We start from the raw sequence: 16,827 nt of genomic DNA, 5'->3' as shown, positions 1-16,827 counted from the left end.
TTGACAGTGCTGCGGCACTCACGAAACCTACTCTGATAGAGTGACTGATAGATGTCCACCGCCGGAAAGACGCGACCCAGTACTACTAGAGATATGGCCTTCCGGATGCTAATTTGAACCACGATTGGTCGGAGACTGAACCAGAGACCTCGGAGCTTGCTAGGGTTTGGTCGACACAACAAGATTCCGGAACCGAGCGGAAGAGGCAGGCCGTGTTTGAAGCTGGAATAAACAATGTCAGCAAAGTGAGGGAGCAAGCTCGGAGGCACCGTATTAAGCATTTCCGCAGGAATCTCGTCTGGACCGAATGCACGTCCGTTGTTAATGCGATGGGAGGCTGTTTCGATCTCTGAAGCCGTTGCATGACACGTTAGAACACGGCGTTCACAGTCCGGTGTCTTCCAGGATCGTAAACCAGTTTCCCGACATGGGTTTTGACAAGTGTGTTAGCCGTTTGTTGGTACAGGATGTACTTACCTTCGCGATTGAGTAGAAGTAGCAGTTGTGGATTGCTGCAGCGGAGCTCTCGGACAACGGCATACATCCGAGTTGAGTCGCTCAAGCTCTCGATACACGTATTTATTTCGGCTAGGGTCTGCTGAGCAACGGTGCGACAACGCTCGCGGATTCGTTGCAGTGTCTTGTCGCGTGCAGCACGGAGTTCCCTGGTGTCAGCTCTGCGGGCATCGTAGGTGAGTAGTTAAAGCTCGCACTGCGTCTCAGATAGGCACTAGAGTTCTTGCATATGGCACCGTTGTCCGCCGCGGGATGCGGGAGAGGGTGATTGTCTCTTTACTTCTGAGTGGATCTTTTAAAACGTATCGTCCCATCGCTGGAGGACGGTCGGTCTCGGCGATACGTCTATTGATGAAAGCGCCTGCTTCTGTGCCACGATATATTGAGCTCTCACGTCCTCTCCGTCGATGATACGGTCTCTTGGTAGCTACAGTGGTGTCCGTTGATGTTGACGATCATTGTTGTGGTACCGACATCCGTGCGTTGCCGAGTCGAGGACAAAGTCAGCGGTGACGAGCGAGACGGCGAATATTCTGAGGACAAAGGATGTCGTCGATAGGATGTAGAAACGATGGTTATACGTATATGGCTTCATGAGGGCTTGCCTCGGAAATTATGTGTTAGCTGCAACAAATATCTTCCTACTTATGTAATTGGAGTTGGGCACATTACAAACAGTGAAACACCGAGTAAGGGTGCACATGCTGTCTTGTAGCCGGAGCTTCCACCCCTTTCAATGACCGAAGTATGATCGGCGGAGTCGGCGACTAGACAGGGATCAAGATCAGAGACGACAGCGAGTAGCGAATAGATATGGATTCAATTTTGACCGATCAAAGACATTGGGTGAACTGAAAACGTAATCAAATCGGATAAATAGTAATACGGAAGAATTCTGACGTTATCTTTTCAAAAACTAGTTTTTGCACTAACTCAAAGAGTAAAATTCCCAGAACCACTCAGAAAATGTTCCTGATCACATGTTCAGCAAAGCTATGTTGTATTATTGCAGCATCAAGCTGAAGAAAGCTCAGTCTGAGTTTGCTTTACGTTGCGACAGTCCGACGTAGATAAATTGTCCACAAGTTATAACGTCTACGACACACTAACTGCTGCGCAAAACGACACTGAAACTTTATCACATCAAACTGCTGTTTCCCCATATCGGCGCTTGCTTACTTCACGGCATCCGTTAAGTATCTCTTGCGAAGTTTCCGCTTGCACGTGCCAATCGAGCGAGCCTCATTTGACTGAACTGCTCCTTGCGTAACATCTGAATCGGCCGCGACCAAGGACACCTCGTTAGCCGACGAATCGGTTTCCACCGACGTTTGCGCAGCAGTATCTCCCTGTTTTGTGTCATCTTCGTTATGTCCCTCAGCGTTTTTTGCCGGAACATCTTGTTTATTCTCCGTAGAAGGAACAGAGCTGGTCAAAGCGCCAACACCGAAATTCCCACTTGCCATCAAAAGTTTCGAGGCTTCCGTGATCGCGTATCCGCCAATTTGCTTTGGATACTTGCTCACTTCTCCCAACGCTGTACGTGCAGAGTAACTGGTCAACTTCCCACTGCCGGTGAGTACGTTAAGCTTGCAGGCACGACCAATGGCAGTTTTGCAGTCGCTTTCTCGTGCTGGAACAAAGAAGTGTCCAGCCGGGTCGTCCAGATTGGGAGTCTTTACCGAAGAGAAGTAGTTGCCCTCAGCTAGCACGTACGCTCCAGCAGCGATATCGAAAGCATGACCCGTGTTGTCCTCAAAGTAGTTATTGGCAGCGTGTACAACGACGTTATCACCTTCAGCACCGCCGATCTTCGGCCCACGTCCTGACATTGTGTGGATGTAGTTGCCCACTAGACTGATCTGCGTCGTCTTGCCATAGAGCAAAAATCCCCAGTAGTGGTGGCCGTCACAAGACGCTGAAAACTTGGTATTTCCGTCGAAGTCGGAGTTACTGATCGTAACTTCTGTAGCACCGGAAAAGTGCACCACAATCATCTGACGACCCACACTTGAGATCTTGACGTGATCGATCCAGATGTTCTTTGGTGCTTGTCCACTACCTCCAATAGAGATCGCATCCCCACCCCAGACGAGGTGAGTTCAGATTTGTGATGTGGATATTCTGAATAATCACATTGCTACCTTCAATGCGAAGACCTTTGCCATTGAGAACCCCCTTGGTGCCTTCACCAACCAACGTCTTGTCACTCGCAACGGGCAGTGGGGTCTTGGCCGCATTGTCATACGTCACTTGGATGGACTTGGCGCCACTGTCACATCCTCCAGTTTGTTGCATGGTTGTGTCTCCTTTCATTAGAATCGCATCCTGTCCTTTGTACCCATTGTTCTTGGCTACGCACCGCTGGTTGTTCGTGGGACGACAACCACTCTCTTTCGTAGATCCCTCACTATTGATAAATTTAAATTCTTGAGTCAGTACGATGACTTGTGGCTCGGCATCGCTGAGGTAAGTGGCCAGTTCCTTGATAGTTTTAGGGTAAACGGGTTTTGCATTACCACCTCCCGTTGTACCCGCTCCAAAACCAGGAACCGACGCATTTGTCGACCCCCCACTGAACGTTGCAGGTCCCTGTGCCTGGTTTGGGGTGTCGGAAGGTGTAGGCACCGGTACGTTCGTCGAAGTAGGAGCCTTCGTAGTTGAGGGCGCTATTGGTTCGGGAGCGTTCGTCTCGGCGATGTCAGTTGCGCTTGAACCCTGAGTTGTTGGTTCTCCGACATCCGATCCCTGTGTGGTCGGAGATTTTGTTTCAACTGAAGCCTTTGTACTCGGTGATTTCGTTGTGGCTGGAGTCTTTGTTGGCGTTGTTTTCGTGTCTGTTTTAGGCGCCTCGGTACCACTAGACGCACTCATCTGAGTCACGTCACCTCCCAATTCACCGACGCCGAAGTTACCGCTTGCCTCCGAGAGCTGAGTCGCAGCAGTGGTCTTGTAAGTCGTGACCTGTTTCTTGACATCTGTAAGTTGCGGTCCCACCTTATCTTGTGAGTATCTCTTCAAAACACCACTGTCTTTGAGAACGTTTAAGACGCAGTCACGACCGATAGTCGCTTTGCAATCTCCAGCAGCAGTAGGCACCATGAAGTTTCCCGTCGGGTCGTCCATGTTTGGAGTCTTGACCGAAGCGAAGTAGTTTCCCTCTGCGAGAACGTAGCCGCCTGTTGCCACGTCAAACGCGTGACCAGAATTCTCGAAGAAAAAGTTATTGGCAGCGTGAACAACCGAGATCTCACCGTCGTGACCTCCGATCTTGGGCGACCGACCTGAAGTGTGGTGAATGTAGTTGCCAACCAGACTCAGCTCGGTCTTTTTACCCAGGATCAAGAACCCCCAATAGTGGTGACCGTCGCACGAAGCTGAGAACTTGGTGTTGCCATCGAAGTCCGAATTACTGATCGTGACACCCGTGGCGCCAGAGAAGTTGATGACAACCATCTGGCGACCGACACTGGAGACTTTAACGTGGTCAATCCACACGCCCTTCGGTGCGACGTTCCCCTCGCCTCTAACAGTGATACCGTCTCCACCCCACACTAGATGCGGATTCAAGTTCGTGATGTGGATATTCTGTACGATCACGTTGCTGCCTGTGATAATGATACCTTTGCCATTCAGCACACCTTTCGTGCCTTCGCCTACCAATGTCTTGTCACTAGCGACGACCAATGGCGTCTTGGCTGCGTTGTCGAACGTCACATCGATCGACTTGCCGCCGCTGTCGCATCCACCCGTTTGCTGCATTGCAGTATCTCCGTTCATGAGAATCGCATCCTGCCCCTTAAAGCCATTGTTCTTGGCGAGACACTGCTGGTTGTTGGTCGGACGGCACCCGCTTTCGGTCGTGGAGCCTTCAGTATCGATAAACGTGAATTCCTTGTTGAGCACGACGACGCGCGGTTCCGTGTCGCTGAGGTAAGTGGTCAACTCCTTGATGGTGGTAGGATAGACAGGTTTCGCAATGCCGCCTCCTGTTGTGCCAGCGGCGAATCCGGGCGCTGTGCCCGTTACGATTGAAGCAGCGGCGGCCAATTCAAGCTGAGCTAGAACAACCGCAAGAACTGTCCCCAGAAATCTCCGGGCCATTTTCCTTGGTGTCGTCGTATTCGAGCTCGAATAGGTGTGACCGATGTGAGTAAATTTGAGAATAAGGACCGGCACAGCGGTGGTCGCGAGGGGCTAACGTACGTTTCTCATCGTTTTGTTGTTCGAATACGAGGTGTAGCCGAACACAGAAGCTGCTAGGTCCAGCTTTTGTGCCCGGAGTCAGGGGCTCGGTCTGGTCCATCCCAAGATGCATCGGTCAATCCCAAGATACCGGAGCCGGTAACGAAACGCGGCAAACGAGGCGCTCAAGAAATGCTTTCACGACAACTGTGATTGCTGTCGCTCCCTGATCATCTCCAACACTATAAATCGATTTTCAGCGCCGGGGACCTTTAATCTATCGGATACCGGTACCCGGACCTTATCTATTGGATACCGGTACAGGTACAGTCTGACTGCGTTGCATATACGAGACTGCGTCAAACAAAATGCTACTTGAGATAATCGAGCTTAAAGTTGGCCAATTGATTTTCGCACTTAACCGAAACAGTGACATTTATTGTAAACTTCCATCGAAAAAAACTGTAAAACCACCCTTATTCAATTGCTTTTAACAAGAGTTTTTTAATAGCACTAAAATCTCAAAAATTGAAAAAATATTGAGCTCACAACACTCCTAAATGTATCGTCATTTCGAGGGCCCATAAATGAGGATAATATTTTTGAGCGACCACAACTTCTTCAGTTTTAAGCATTCTGCAGCTTATAAGGGCTCAAAAGATAGAGGAGACGCCCCGCTTTCTGCTTAAACCGCGATTCGTACTTAGGTTCATAAGAAACATTTTGTTTGACGCAGTCTCATACAAGTCTAGATTACGAACACAAAATGCGATGAGTCAACGTTGCAAGGCTCGCCTTGCATATGGACCATATGATATGGTCTCTGTATTGTGTCAGGGTCGTGTCGGTATCAGGTACCGCAGAGTAAACAAACGTGTTGGCTACAAGCTGTGGTGTTTTGCACCATAATAATTGATGGTGCATGGCGATGTCAACAACCTCCCTACTTACTCGAGTGGCATATTTTTGGCATCGTGTCATCTCTCAGAACTATTCACAGCGTGATTGCTTAGAAACACGCAAGCGTTTCACTCCCCACCCTTGGCCAGCTTCATTCTCTCAATAACTTAAGTCCCAGCAACATGTCTGCCTTCTTCGGGCTCACTTTTCTAGGCTCGCAAGGTTCCTTCGACCGAGTGAAAGAAACTCCGATCCACATCTTCCAAGGGCGTGACTTCCAAGACGCCTTCATGCAGACCTATCGACCCGGTTTCTCTCTATATTCCGAAAGTGACGAAGATGTCCAAGCCGCGAACGCTGAGCTGGATTCGGCCACCATCACACTCGCGCAGTTGCCAGACGTGCTACGGCATCTCTACAAATGCCCGAAAGGTGCCGATAACGTGCCAGCCAGCGCTAGAACACTCGTGGAGCAAGCTTTTCGTCTACTAAACGGCACCGACACCTCTCAGTCGATTGACCTGGCCACGTTCCTGGTTCAAATGGACGAAGTCTGTCGCCACTCGCAGTCCTTAGAGGCCGCCTCCTCCCACAACGCGTACCTAAAAGACGGCCTTCCTACACGCGAGTTCGTGTCCAACCTCGACTTCCAAGCGAAACTGGTCAAGCACCAACGTATGGAGAAGGACCCGCGCGAGAAGGCTCTCGCACCTGTGACAGACTCCATTACGTTCGGCTGGAACGAGCCTACCATTGCCACTAAGCGGATGCCGAACAAAAGTTGCGACGAGACACGCTTTGCTAGCGCCATGGTCAAGGCCGGTGTCTACTACTACTAAGCTCCATTGCGCTACAAGTCACTCAGGTTTAGTTAAACATTCAACCTATCTATTCTACCTACAAAGTAGTCCCTGTCATCTCTGTTTCTGTTGTCTCTGTGTCCGGTATGGTATGCCCCCTCTGTGCGCCTTGTGTGAAGCCGTGTCGTCGCAGGAATGACTGTCTCCATGTCCACGAGGCCTTAAAGCTGTCCGGATGCAGTTTGTCCTCCTGTGCCGCCTGCATGGCGCGCTCTGAGAGTCGTTTGGCCGACACGGGACGGCCGGCTGCTTGTTCTGCGTGCATCCAGTCGACGATGCGTTGCTCGGCTTCAGTCGACAACGTGGCGCCCATTCCGAACTTGCGGTCATTGGTCTTTCGGCCTCCACCGGCCTCGCAGATCGCAGCAATCTTGGCGCGTTCGCGCTTCCAGCGCATAACAAGTTGCTTCTTTGCGCGCACCTGCGACGCCGGCGCGTCCGGGAAGAAGAACGCCACTGTCTCGTCCAGACTGTTGTGCGTCTCATAATGCACCACTACCTCCAGCTTGCGTACGTAGCTCACGGCCTCACGGCGCTGCGTCGGGCGCGGAGGCTCCACCGTCGCATCGTCAGTCTTCACCCGCACTACTCGAGGTCGGCCTGGCATCGTCACGTGGTATTTGAAAGCCTAGTTGACTAAGTACGAATGTGTCCTTACATTTTGGCCAATCAGTGAAAATTGTGTTTAGTACCACAAATTTGGTATGCCACAAAGTATTACTTCCGAAAAACTACAGACAGGTAACACGACAGCAGGAGCAGTAGTAGTATTCGCTCACTACTACTACATTCCTTTGACACGTAAGAACATCAAATTTGTCCTCTTTCCCCATGATCGGCGCTTTAATTGTCAGCAATTGGAGAGAATTCTCCTTGGGTCACATGGCCCCACTGCAGAATCGAGTTCCCGGATCCCGAATTGTCTGAATGTGGCGCGACTGTACCCAGTGGTATACTTGGGGTATTCGCGGAAGACGGAGCTTTGACTGACTGTGCCTCGTTCTGCGTCTCGCCCTGGTGAGGTGTTTCCATCGCTGAAGGGGTCTCTCCGGTCGGAGTTTGAGGTTTCTCCGTCGAGGCTGAACCCCCTGACGTCGGGGCCTCAGTCGAGGGCGATTCCGGCGTAGAAGAAGTCTGAGCAGCTTGTGTGGCGGCAGGTGTGTCGTTACTACCCGATGCCGGCGAAGGAGCAGCGCTGTTACTACCCAACTCACCAACACCAAAGTTCCCTTTTGCGGCTGCTAGTTTTGTAGCAGCAGTCACGTTGGTACCGCCGATCTTCGTTTTAAGCGTACCAATTTGTTTTTTTGCAGCGTCTTCCGAGTTACTGGTGAAGCTTCCACTGTCAGCAAGCACGTTCACTTCACAGTCACGACCAATGGTGGCCTTACAGTCTCCAGCTGAAGCAGGGATGAAGATGTTTCCGGCTGGGTCAGGCTGGTTGGGCGTCTTCACACTATCGAAGTTGTTGCCTTCAGCCAACACAGATCCGCCGGTTACAACGTCAAAGGCGTGTCCAGTATTGTCTTCGAAGTAGTTGTTGGCAGCGTGAACAACGGAGACATCTCCCTCGGTGCCTCCGATCTTAGGTGATCGACCCGAAGTCATATGAATATAGTTACCCAGCAAACTCATTTCGGTCTTTTTACCGAGAATCAAGAATCCCCAATAATGACGACCATCGCATGATTGGGAGTACTTGGTGTTGCCATGGAAGTCCGAATTACTGATGGTAGCCCCCGAGGCACCACTGAAGTGGGTGACGACCATCTGACGTCCGATACTGGAAACCTTGACGTGGTCGATCCAAATGCCCTTGGGGGCATTATTTCCATCGCCACTAATGCCAATTGCGTCTCCACCCCACACAAGATGCGAGTTCAAGTTGGTGATGTGGATGTTCTGGATAATCACGTTGCTGCCCTTGACGAGGATGCCCTTGCCATTGAGGACTCCCTTAGTGCCTTCACCGATCAGCGTCTTGTCGCTTGTAATTGGCAGTGGAGTGATGGCAGCGTTGTCGTAGGTCACATCGATAGAAGCACCGTCACACTTGCTGAAGTCCGTCTCGATCGTGTCTTGGCCTTCGAAGCCATTCTTTTTGGCAATACAGTCCATGTTGTTCTTGGAGTGGCATCCCTTTTCAGTTGTTGATCCTTCCGAATCGATGAACTTGAACTCTTGTTTGAGCACGATTACACGGGGTTCCTTGTCACTCAGATACGTTCCGAGTTTCTTGATGTCTTTGGGATACACAGGCTCCGCGCTACCACCGCCGATTGTGCCCGACGCGAAGCCTATCGGAGCTCCGATGACACTTGAGCTGGTAGAAGTTGATGTGCTGAGTCCCGTGTGCTTCGGATCCCTGATTCGAGGATGATTCTGGCGACGCTGGAGGTGAAGGAGCTTCATTCTCTTCAACCGCCGCAGAGGAGTCGGAACTTTTCTTTGTTTCTGGAGACTCTGGCGACAGGGCTCCATTTGCAGGTGATCCTTGGATCGAGGGCGACTCAGGTGTTGCTGGAGCAGGGGTTCCTTGAGAAGGGGCCTCTGTCTCTTGATCGGCTGATGCGTTCGTATTCGACTACGCAGCACCAGACCCACTCGACTGCGTCACGCTGTTGCCACCCAGCTCCCCGACGCCGAAGTTATCACTGGCAACGGCGAGCTTTGTAGCGGCAGACGCCTTGTATTCTTCAATCTGCGTCGTGTACGTGCTGATCGGCTTCTTGGACTCCTCCTCCTTGTTGCTGGTCAAGGTTCCACTGTCAGTAAGTGCATTCAACTCACAGTCACGGCCGATAGTTTCTTTGCAGTCACCAGCCGAAGCAAGGATGAAGATGTTTCCATCCGGGTCCGGTTGGTTGGGGGTCTTCACATTATCAAAGTAGTTGCCTTCCGCCAACACATATCCTCGCTGCGAGACATCAAACGCGTGGCCGCTGTTATCGTAGAAATAGTTATTGACGGCGTGGACCGCAATGACGTTATCTTTGGAGCCTCCGATTTTCGGAGATCTTCCAGACATTCCGTGGATGGCGTTTCCTACCAGAGTCACCTCCGTCTTCGCACCCGTGATAATGAATCCCCAGTAATGATGACCGTCACAAGACGATGAATACTTCGTCTTGCCGTCAAAGTCGGAATTACTGATGGTGACTCCCAAAGCCCCAGAGAGGTGGATGACGATCATCTGGCGTCCGACGCTTGTCACTTTAACGTGGTCGAGCCAAATGCCTGTCGGGATAACGCCGTTGTCTCCGCTGATGCCGATGGCGTCACCACCCCAAACATATTGCGGGTTCAAGTCCGTGATGTGGATGTTCTGGACGATCACGTTGTTGCCTTTGATCTCGATTCCCTTACCGGTGAGCACGCCGCTTGTGCCCTCACCTACCAAAGTCTTGTTACTGGCCACCTTCAGCGGGGTCTTGGCTGCCTTGTCGTACGTGACCTTCACCATGATATTGTCACATGTGGTAAAGGAAGGCTGAATCGTATCTTGCGGCTCGAAGCCGTTCTTCTTCGCGGCACAATCGGCTGCTCCCTTTGCATGACAACCGTCCTCCGTAGTGATCCCTTCAGATTCCATGAAGTTGAATTCCTGCTTCAGTACAATTACACGAGGCTCATCATCACTGAGGTACGTCGAGAGCTCCTTAATATCTTTGGGATAGACAGGCTCGGCGTTGCCACCGCCGGTTGTGCCGGCTGCGAATCCTGGTGGTGTACCTGAAACAACCGGACCAGCGCTAGCGACTAAAGTCTGGGCCAGTGCCATCACAAGAAGCGAGCTTAAAAGTACGCCTGTGTGGCGACTGAGGCTCAGTATTTTACTTAATGCGTCAGTGATTCCAGCGATGAGGGACTCGTGTTTGAGAGAGAGGGCGAAAAGCGAAATGATTTCATCATACCCAACCAATGATCAACCTTATGTTGGTATTTTTTTCATCGTCTGAATTCAATGCTAAGCCAGAAACGAGGATACCCACCGAGATCTGCGCGAAAGTAATGTGCGTAAAGACCGTCAAACTTTGACTAAAAGCTAACGCATCATGAGCTCACATGCAACAGAATCAGTACAGGTACTACGGCACTTCCGAAATATTTGTTGTGCTGTACGGTATTCTACATTATACCGCTAATAATTGATAACCACCGGTACGCCAGAAAACACACACACACACAAATTTTTATTACCGGTAGGCTCAGCCTATTGCGACTCTGTAGTTTTTAGTAAGCGACCTCTTTACGAACATACCAGACCGTATTCGATCTGGGTCCGATTGCTTCGATGCCATCTTGCTAATGATTTGATGCACGATGTTTCTGGTTTACCCCCGAAAAGATATTCGACTCGCCTTAATGGATCTGAAAGGGTACTAGTGTCACGGTCCTCCCCCAAAAGACAGCTTGACCATCCAAGTGTTTATTGAAGGAGCCGACTTTGGACCTCCTATCGTGCCGGACAGTAGCGGAAGGTAAGGATTCTACTTGCGTCGCTAAGGATGGTTCAGCAGTCCGTCGGTCTGCGATTTAGTTCAGTCGTAATTTCCCCTCGAAACAAACAAACAAGGAGACTTTTTAATTTTTATTCCTTCGCAACCTCATACTTCTTTTCTACACCGGCTTATAAGATACACGACCCGGAACGAAGGAAGTCCGCGACAGTTTGGTGGAGACCCAGGGTATCTTCTCGCCGGTTATCGTGGAATTCAAGTGCAAAGTGAGTCACAGGAGCGTGCGACTAGAGGGAGCTTGGCTGCTGAACGCCAAGCCGAAGGAAAGGGGTTGTGGGGAACGGTATGAGTACCCACAATAGGTCCGGTAACGGGCAGGACGGTGAGTCCAGAGAGGGGCAAGGCGATTGGGTCTACCCTCTGGGTGCTGAGACCCCGGGGCCCGCCAAGATTCGTGAAGAAGAAGAAGAGGATGTGCAGACGCAGACGTCGCACGTGAAGCGGAGGAACGAGACACCCCGACAGGCGAAACACGAGCGGCGGAGGTGGGACGTGAGACCCCACGCCGGCAGGACATTGCAGCTGAGGGTGCTAGAGGCGCACTGGGCGACATGCCGATGGAAGACAAAGAAAGCGCGTTGTTTATCTTGGAAACGCTAAGAGGACGAAAAATATTCCAGGGTTTCAACGCTCACTTGGCTCGACAGCCAGGGGCGACAGAGGTGCAGGGTTAAGGATGTTTGAAATCTATCGGTGCGCCTGGAATCGCCTCGAGGCCGGCTGCCCTCCGGAACGTCAGGACGTCGCGACTGTTATCGCTCCGGTGGGCGTGAGGATGGTAGCTCCTACGTACTTGTCGGAGAACCACCCGATATATCCTGTTGAGGGTGTTCGCTTGTCTGGATCAAGCGACCCTAGGGGCCCGCTGGGATCTAGACTCGGTCTGGATGAAGCTGGTCAGGAGGCGCAATACTCACCCGCTTAGCAAGCTGGGGTATCTCGTACACCAGCGTGGGGTCTCCAGCATGCGCTTGCCGAGGTTCATTGCCATTCCAAACACCAATCAGGCGGGATTTCATCATTTCGATACACTACGTGTGAGGAATCCCGAAACACTTATTTCGAAGATGAATTCCCTTGTAGATGATGATAGGTCGTGGCAACACGCCGCTAGTTCTTGTACAAGAGTGGCCATTTTAAGCCGATGTCGGAGAGTGTAAGCTCTCTTCATCAAAGCGTTGAACATTTCAGCTGGGTTGTTGATCGACGCGAACCTACGTGGCGTCACGTATCACTGCCACTTACAGTATCTACTAAAGAGCCACTGGTTTTGCTTATAGTGAGCGAAGCCAAGTAAAAATGGTTAGTTCATCAATACCAGGAAACATCCGTCCGTTGAACTTCATTTCGCTTCGAGAGAAGCGCAAATCGTACACAGACCTCACCAGTGAGGCCGATACAACCCTTAATAGGCTTCTGGACATTTTCCATCACATGAAAATAACACATTGGGAATTGAAAGCCCGGGTAATTTCCGAAGATAACATGCAGCGCGTTGTACTGGGCTTTGTCCGCGTCTGCTATGGCGTAACGGATTATAAGCTCCTTTTGTGTGACGTAGTAGTACTGTCAGCGAAGCGAAGGAGAACAGACTCGAAACGGATTGAGTATCTTGCGAGACGATGAACAGCTCCACCAAATGAACCCACTTGAGCGGTCAGACACTCCCCCGACGACTACGGGATATCCGCGGTGATTGGCCTTGGTGGCATCGATGTGTAGGATGACGTTCTCAGCTGGTAGGTGCATACGCATAATTAAAGTCTTCGTCGAGGCCCCACAACAAAAGGGCCTGGTCCGATCCGTTCTCCACTACGGTCTTTCCGTATCTGTCCAGCTGCCACCCGAAAGTGAACGCCTGCTTCATGGCCTCCTGTACAGCGAATGTCCTTGCATGCACCTACCCATGGATCTCGCCAACGCGGTCATGGTTGTGCAAATATGTTCTACTGTAGTGGTCTACAAAGTTCTGGGACACTTGCAGCTTTGGAAGGTCTTCTAGTGGAGTATCGAGCCTCCGCGACAGAGCACGACGGATGCACAGAGGACATAGATGGTTTGTGGCTATCTCGCGAGAGAATAGCTTCTGCGCCTTTGTCATTTTCTTTTTTTGTTTGGTGAAGCTGCCATGTTCAAATGCACACCGTAGTCGTAGATTGATATTCGGTTAGTGGTTAGGCACGGCAGCAGTTTAACGCGCCAGCCACATTCAACTTCAAAACAGTCGCTACAGGTTTCTGAACTACACTTTAGAGCCCTATAGCGCATCCTGTCCGGAGCCGCTGCACTGCGTGCACACCATTTGATTGTCCTTCCCGACGTCGAATGACTTGAGACCATCGAGTACTGAGTCTTTATCGCCCACCCCGACGGCGATCATCATCTTTTTCATGGGATTCGCTTCGGCATTTCCTACAAACCCGTGTGAGCTACTTCATTCTGGAATTGTAAACTTCATGTGGGATACTCATTTAGCTTCACACAATTATAAAGTCCAAAGACATTTTTGTGATACTCTATTCTGGTCAGTGTGGCTTGTTCTAACCCCGTGACCGGATTGGCTATATCCAACCCCTCCATATTTCAAGGCTATGCACATACATAGAGACGAGGCCAGTCCAAAGACCTCACATCTTTGTGGGCTGACAGCATTCCTAAACAAAATTGGCCCCAGTGCGACATTGATTTTTGGTCAAAGTCAAGTCAAATATAAAACCTCATCATCGCCGTCAGGGTGGGCGATCGAGACTCAGTGTAACGGGGTTACATGGTGTAGAGCACACAGTGGTACGAAGTATCCGGAGACTTAACAAACTCTCAGGGCATAAATTAGAGAGTTAACAAGGTCTTTCAGTATGTTGGCTGAAAGCCACACGTTATGCATTTGATTAGGTTTAACTATGCTAGATATTTAAACAGATACATTTACCCCTAGGCGGCTTGGCCTCGATAATAGTAAATAAAAGACTTCTCATTTTGAATTATAAACGTTAAGGTATTAACTTTGACCCTGGTCTTGGGCTGTAAGTTCCTTTGGATAAAGAACTTCGTATTAGGGACTCTTTGGGTCGAGCGTCTTCCTCTTACGATAAAGCTACGGCAGCCCCGCTGCACATAGTACTCGATTGTCTCACGTCATTCGGCGTTGGGAAGGTCAATCAAATGGTGTGCACGCAGTGGAGCGGCTCCGGACAGGATGCGCCATAGGGTTCTGAAGTGTAGTTTAGAAACCTGCGGCGACTGTTTTGAAGGTGAGTATGGCTGGCGCGTTAAGCTGCTGCCGTGCCTAGCCACTAACCGAATATCAATCTACGACTACGGTGTGCATTTGAACATGGCAGCTTCACCAAAAAAAAAATGACAAAGGCGCAGAAGCTATTCTCTTGCGAGATAGCCACAAACCATCTATGCCCTCTGTGCATCCGTCGTGCTCTGTCGCGGAGGCTCGATACTCCGCTGGAAGACCTTCCAAAGCTGCAAGTGTCCCAAAACTCTGTAGACCACTAACAATTGTCTCCAAACTTCCTCTTCACATCAAACGTATGCTAGGATATTGCGTAATATTAATATGCACAGATACACCATGCTCTGTCTTACGTGACGATGTGTTGGGCCTCTAGAATCAAACGAAAGCGCCATTTCCGGAGCCTGAAAGTGCACTGACGTATGCGAAGCTCGCATAAGCACTCGAGCACACCAGGGAGCGATAAAACCGCCTGAACCTTACGAGCCTTCAGTGAATGTGCATGGTAGATACATGTATCACTGTTAGTAAACCCACACTTGGCCGGATGGCGACGCTTTCGTGAGAGAAACGCTCCACACGCCAGCGCGTTTCTTTGCTTAGTGTCGGGTTTTTTTCGCATCCAGCGAGTAGATATCGTCTTCACGTATTTCTCAGCCTCCAATAGCATCAGTAGGAGTTTGATTGGGCGCTTGCCTATTCTCTTGCTCCTCCGCAGTATGTACAGCAGGATCCGCTCCGCTTTGTTCGAGCCTGAGCCTAAAGCGTCTTCGGTAGCAAACACAGACCGGATATCCGTACCTACAAGGTCTGAGCAAACCTTGTCGGTAAGATCAATCACAGGAGCTGTGGCACCATTCCCAGTCAGTATTGCAGCTTCCTCGATTGTAACACGTGTAATACACGAAGATTTGACAATCGCATCATGTTCTTTCGGGCTTTCGAAAGTTTTGAGAGTTCTGGACTGATTGTCAATGTTGCATTCAGCAGCTTAAATTGGGTCGTTTTCAATAGAAGCCTCGGAGCTCGGAGCTCAGTGAATGACCCTCTGTCGCAGCTAGCATCACTGCAGCCGCAGTCAGCTCCTTACACGGGGGAGTTGCCATGGTGGGGTGTCGGACGCACCCGACCGCTAATTGGTACGACCGAAGGGTCCGCCACTTCACTTCGCTAAGATCCACGTCATTTCCGCGCACGTCTCGTTTCATCTCATAAAGTTTGTGAGGGGCAGGGCCTCTCCAGCGTCGAGGGACACCAGCAGCGCATTTCCGGAGGTATCGTCGATTGTGAGTACGACGGCGAATCTGTGGTCGCGTGCGTCGCCGGTGACAAAGCGGCGCGAGTAATGCTCGATCCCATCACCCGGAAAAAACGCAGCTCAAAGGCGCTGTGGCCTGGATGGTCAAGCGGTGGGTTCCGGGCGTTGTGAGCGATCGGCAGTCTCTGAGCCCTGTAAGGGTTGCTTTTTTAATCTTTGAAATGCGAAACGTGCGCAAAAGTAACTTTGAGTAGAGTTACTTAATCAAGGGATACGTTATCATTACTTTGAGAGCCGCAACTTCAGCGTTACTTAGTTCAAACTACTTTTAGGGTACTTTTCAAGAGTAAAAAAGGCGATGATGCGTCCGAACTTACAGGCGCTGTGCGACTAAAACGGCCACTTAGATAGGTTCGTTTCTGGGGTATTGTATTCAAATCTTCCTGGTATTGTTGTGCTGGTCAGATTCGTTCGTGTGTTTCTATCCACGTGAACTCACCTCAGAACAGGGACTGCGCGAACTGGGTTTATTAACAGGCTGTCACAGTTTAACCTAAACCTATTTATTCTGTACTTGGACCAAAGCCTGAGCCACTGTTCGATGTGGAATGTACAGTATGCTGCCACCAGCGCGCTCGAGGACACTGACCGTTTGACCCCGGCAATACAAGGAAGCAACGTGAACACTCATGCGTTTGAGAGCGATAAAAGACGGAGGGGAGCTTAATTTGTACACTCTATTATCCAGAATCAACGGCTCTATAAGCTCTCAACGCAACAGCACCGAAGCATTTTTATCTTTCGCAAGAAACAACCTTCTAATTAATTCGTTAGCAACATACGTCAGCATTTTATAGTTTACGTTTGCTGTTTTGCGCTCGTTTTCTATTCCGTTTTCCGACTCTTCACTTCCAAAGTACTTTTAGAACTGGCAGCGGAGGACCAATCTACACCACCAGCACCCTTCCTTAAAATCATGAGGCCAGTTTGATGGGCATGGGCGGGCTGGAATGGTGTGTTGCACGCAGGAGACTTCGCTTAAAAGCTGGAAGTACGCCGTCGCATTTTTTTTACATTTATTTCCGATAGTGAACGGCAACGGTCGTTTAACCCGGCACTTACAGTAAGCTGATTTCCGGTGCATCGCCCAATAGATTGAGAAAGTGCCGCATTTGACGACGTCTACATTAGATGTCTTTAGAAAACTTACACGGTTTGGCTAGGGTTAGGAAGGTTGTCCCCGGCTCGATATCTCCTTTTTGTGGAAAAAATGTACACAGGATAAATTTACATGTATTAACAGCGATTGCTTTATTAATAGTTATTTGCCGGAAACATTGGCAG

General features: G+C 50.3%; 4 protein-coding genes across 4 annotated transcripts; 1 reads left to right on the top strand and 3 right to left on the bottom strand.

Annotated features, from left to right (window-relative positions):
• Positions 1–3,560: 3,560 nt before the first annotated feature.
• Positions 3,561–4,278, bottom strand: PITG_08561 (pectin lyase, putative; the record flags this gene model as incomplete). Its single annotated transcript, XM_002903879.1, has 2 exons — positions 3,561–3,587; positions 3,658–4,278. The coding sequence occupies 2 exons, from the start codon at positions 4,276–4,278 to the stop codon at positions 3,561–3,563; spliced, it is 648 nt and encodes a 215-aa protein (XP_002903925.1).
• A 1,505-nt stretch (positions 4,279–5,783) lies between these two features.
• On the top strand, positions 5,784–6,440 carry PITG_08560 (uncharacterized protein; the record flags this gene model as incomplete). Its single annotated transcript, XM_002903878.1, has 1 exon — positions 5,784–6,440. The coding sequence occupies one exon, from the start codon at positions 5,784–5,786 to the stop codon at positions 6,438–6,440; it is 657 nt and encodes a 218-aa protein (XP_002903924.1).
• Positions 6,441–6,446: 6 nt separating this feature from the next.
• On the bottom strand, positions 6,447–7,068 carry PITG_08559 (uncharacterized protein; the record flags this gene model as incomplete). Its single annotated transcript, XM_002903877.1, has 1 exon — positions 6,447–7,068. One exon carries the CDS (start codon positions 7,066–7,068, stop codon positions 6,499–6,501), a length of 570 nt encoding a protein of 189 aa, XP_002903923.1.
• Positions 7,069–7,671: 603 nt separating this feature from the next.
• PITG_08558 (pectin lyase, putative) lies at positions 7,672–10,242 on the bottom strand (the record flags this gene model as incomplete). Its single annotated transcript, XM_002903876.1, has 5 exons — positions 7,672–7,690; positions 7,733–7,739; positions 7,790–8,826; positions 8,924–9,011; positions 9,057–10,242. 5 exons carry the CDS (start codon positions 10,240–10,242, stop codon positions 7,672–7,674), a joined length of 2,337 nt encoding a protein of 778 aa, XP_002903922.1.
• Positions 10,243–16,827: the final 6,585 nt, after the last annotated feature.

This window comes from Phytophthora infestans, genomic scaffold (genome assembly GCF_000142945.1).
Source record: "Phytophthora infestans T30-4 supercont1.13 genomic scaffold, whole genome shotgun sequence".
Lineage (NCBI taxonomy): Eukaryota > Oomycota > Peronosporomycetes > Peronosporales > Peronosporaceae > Phytophthora > Phytophthora infestans.
The sequence above is the reverse complement of the archived record's forward strand: the minus strand, read 5'-3'. Positions and strand labels throughout refer to the sequence as shown.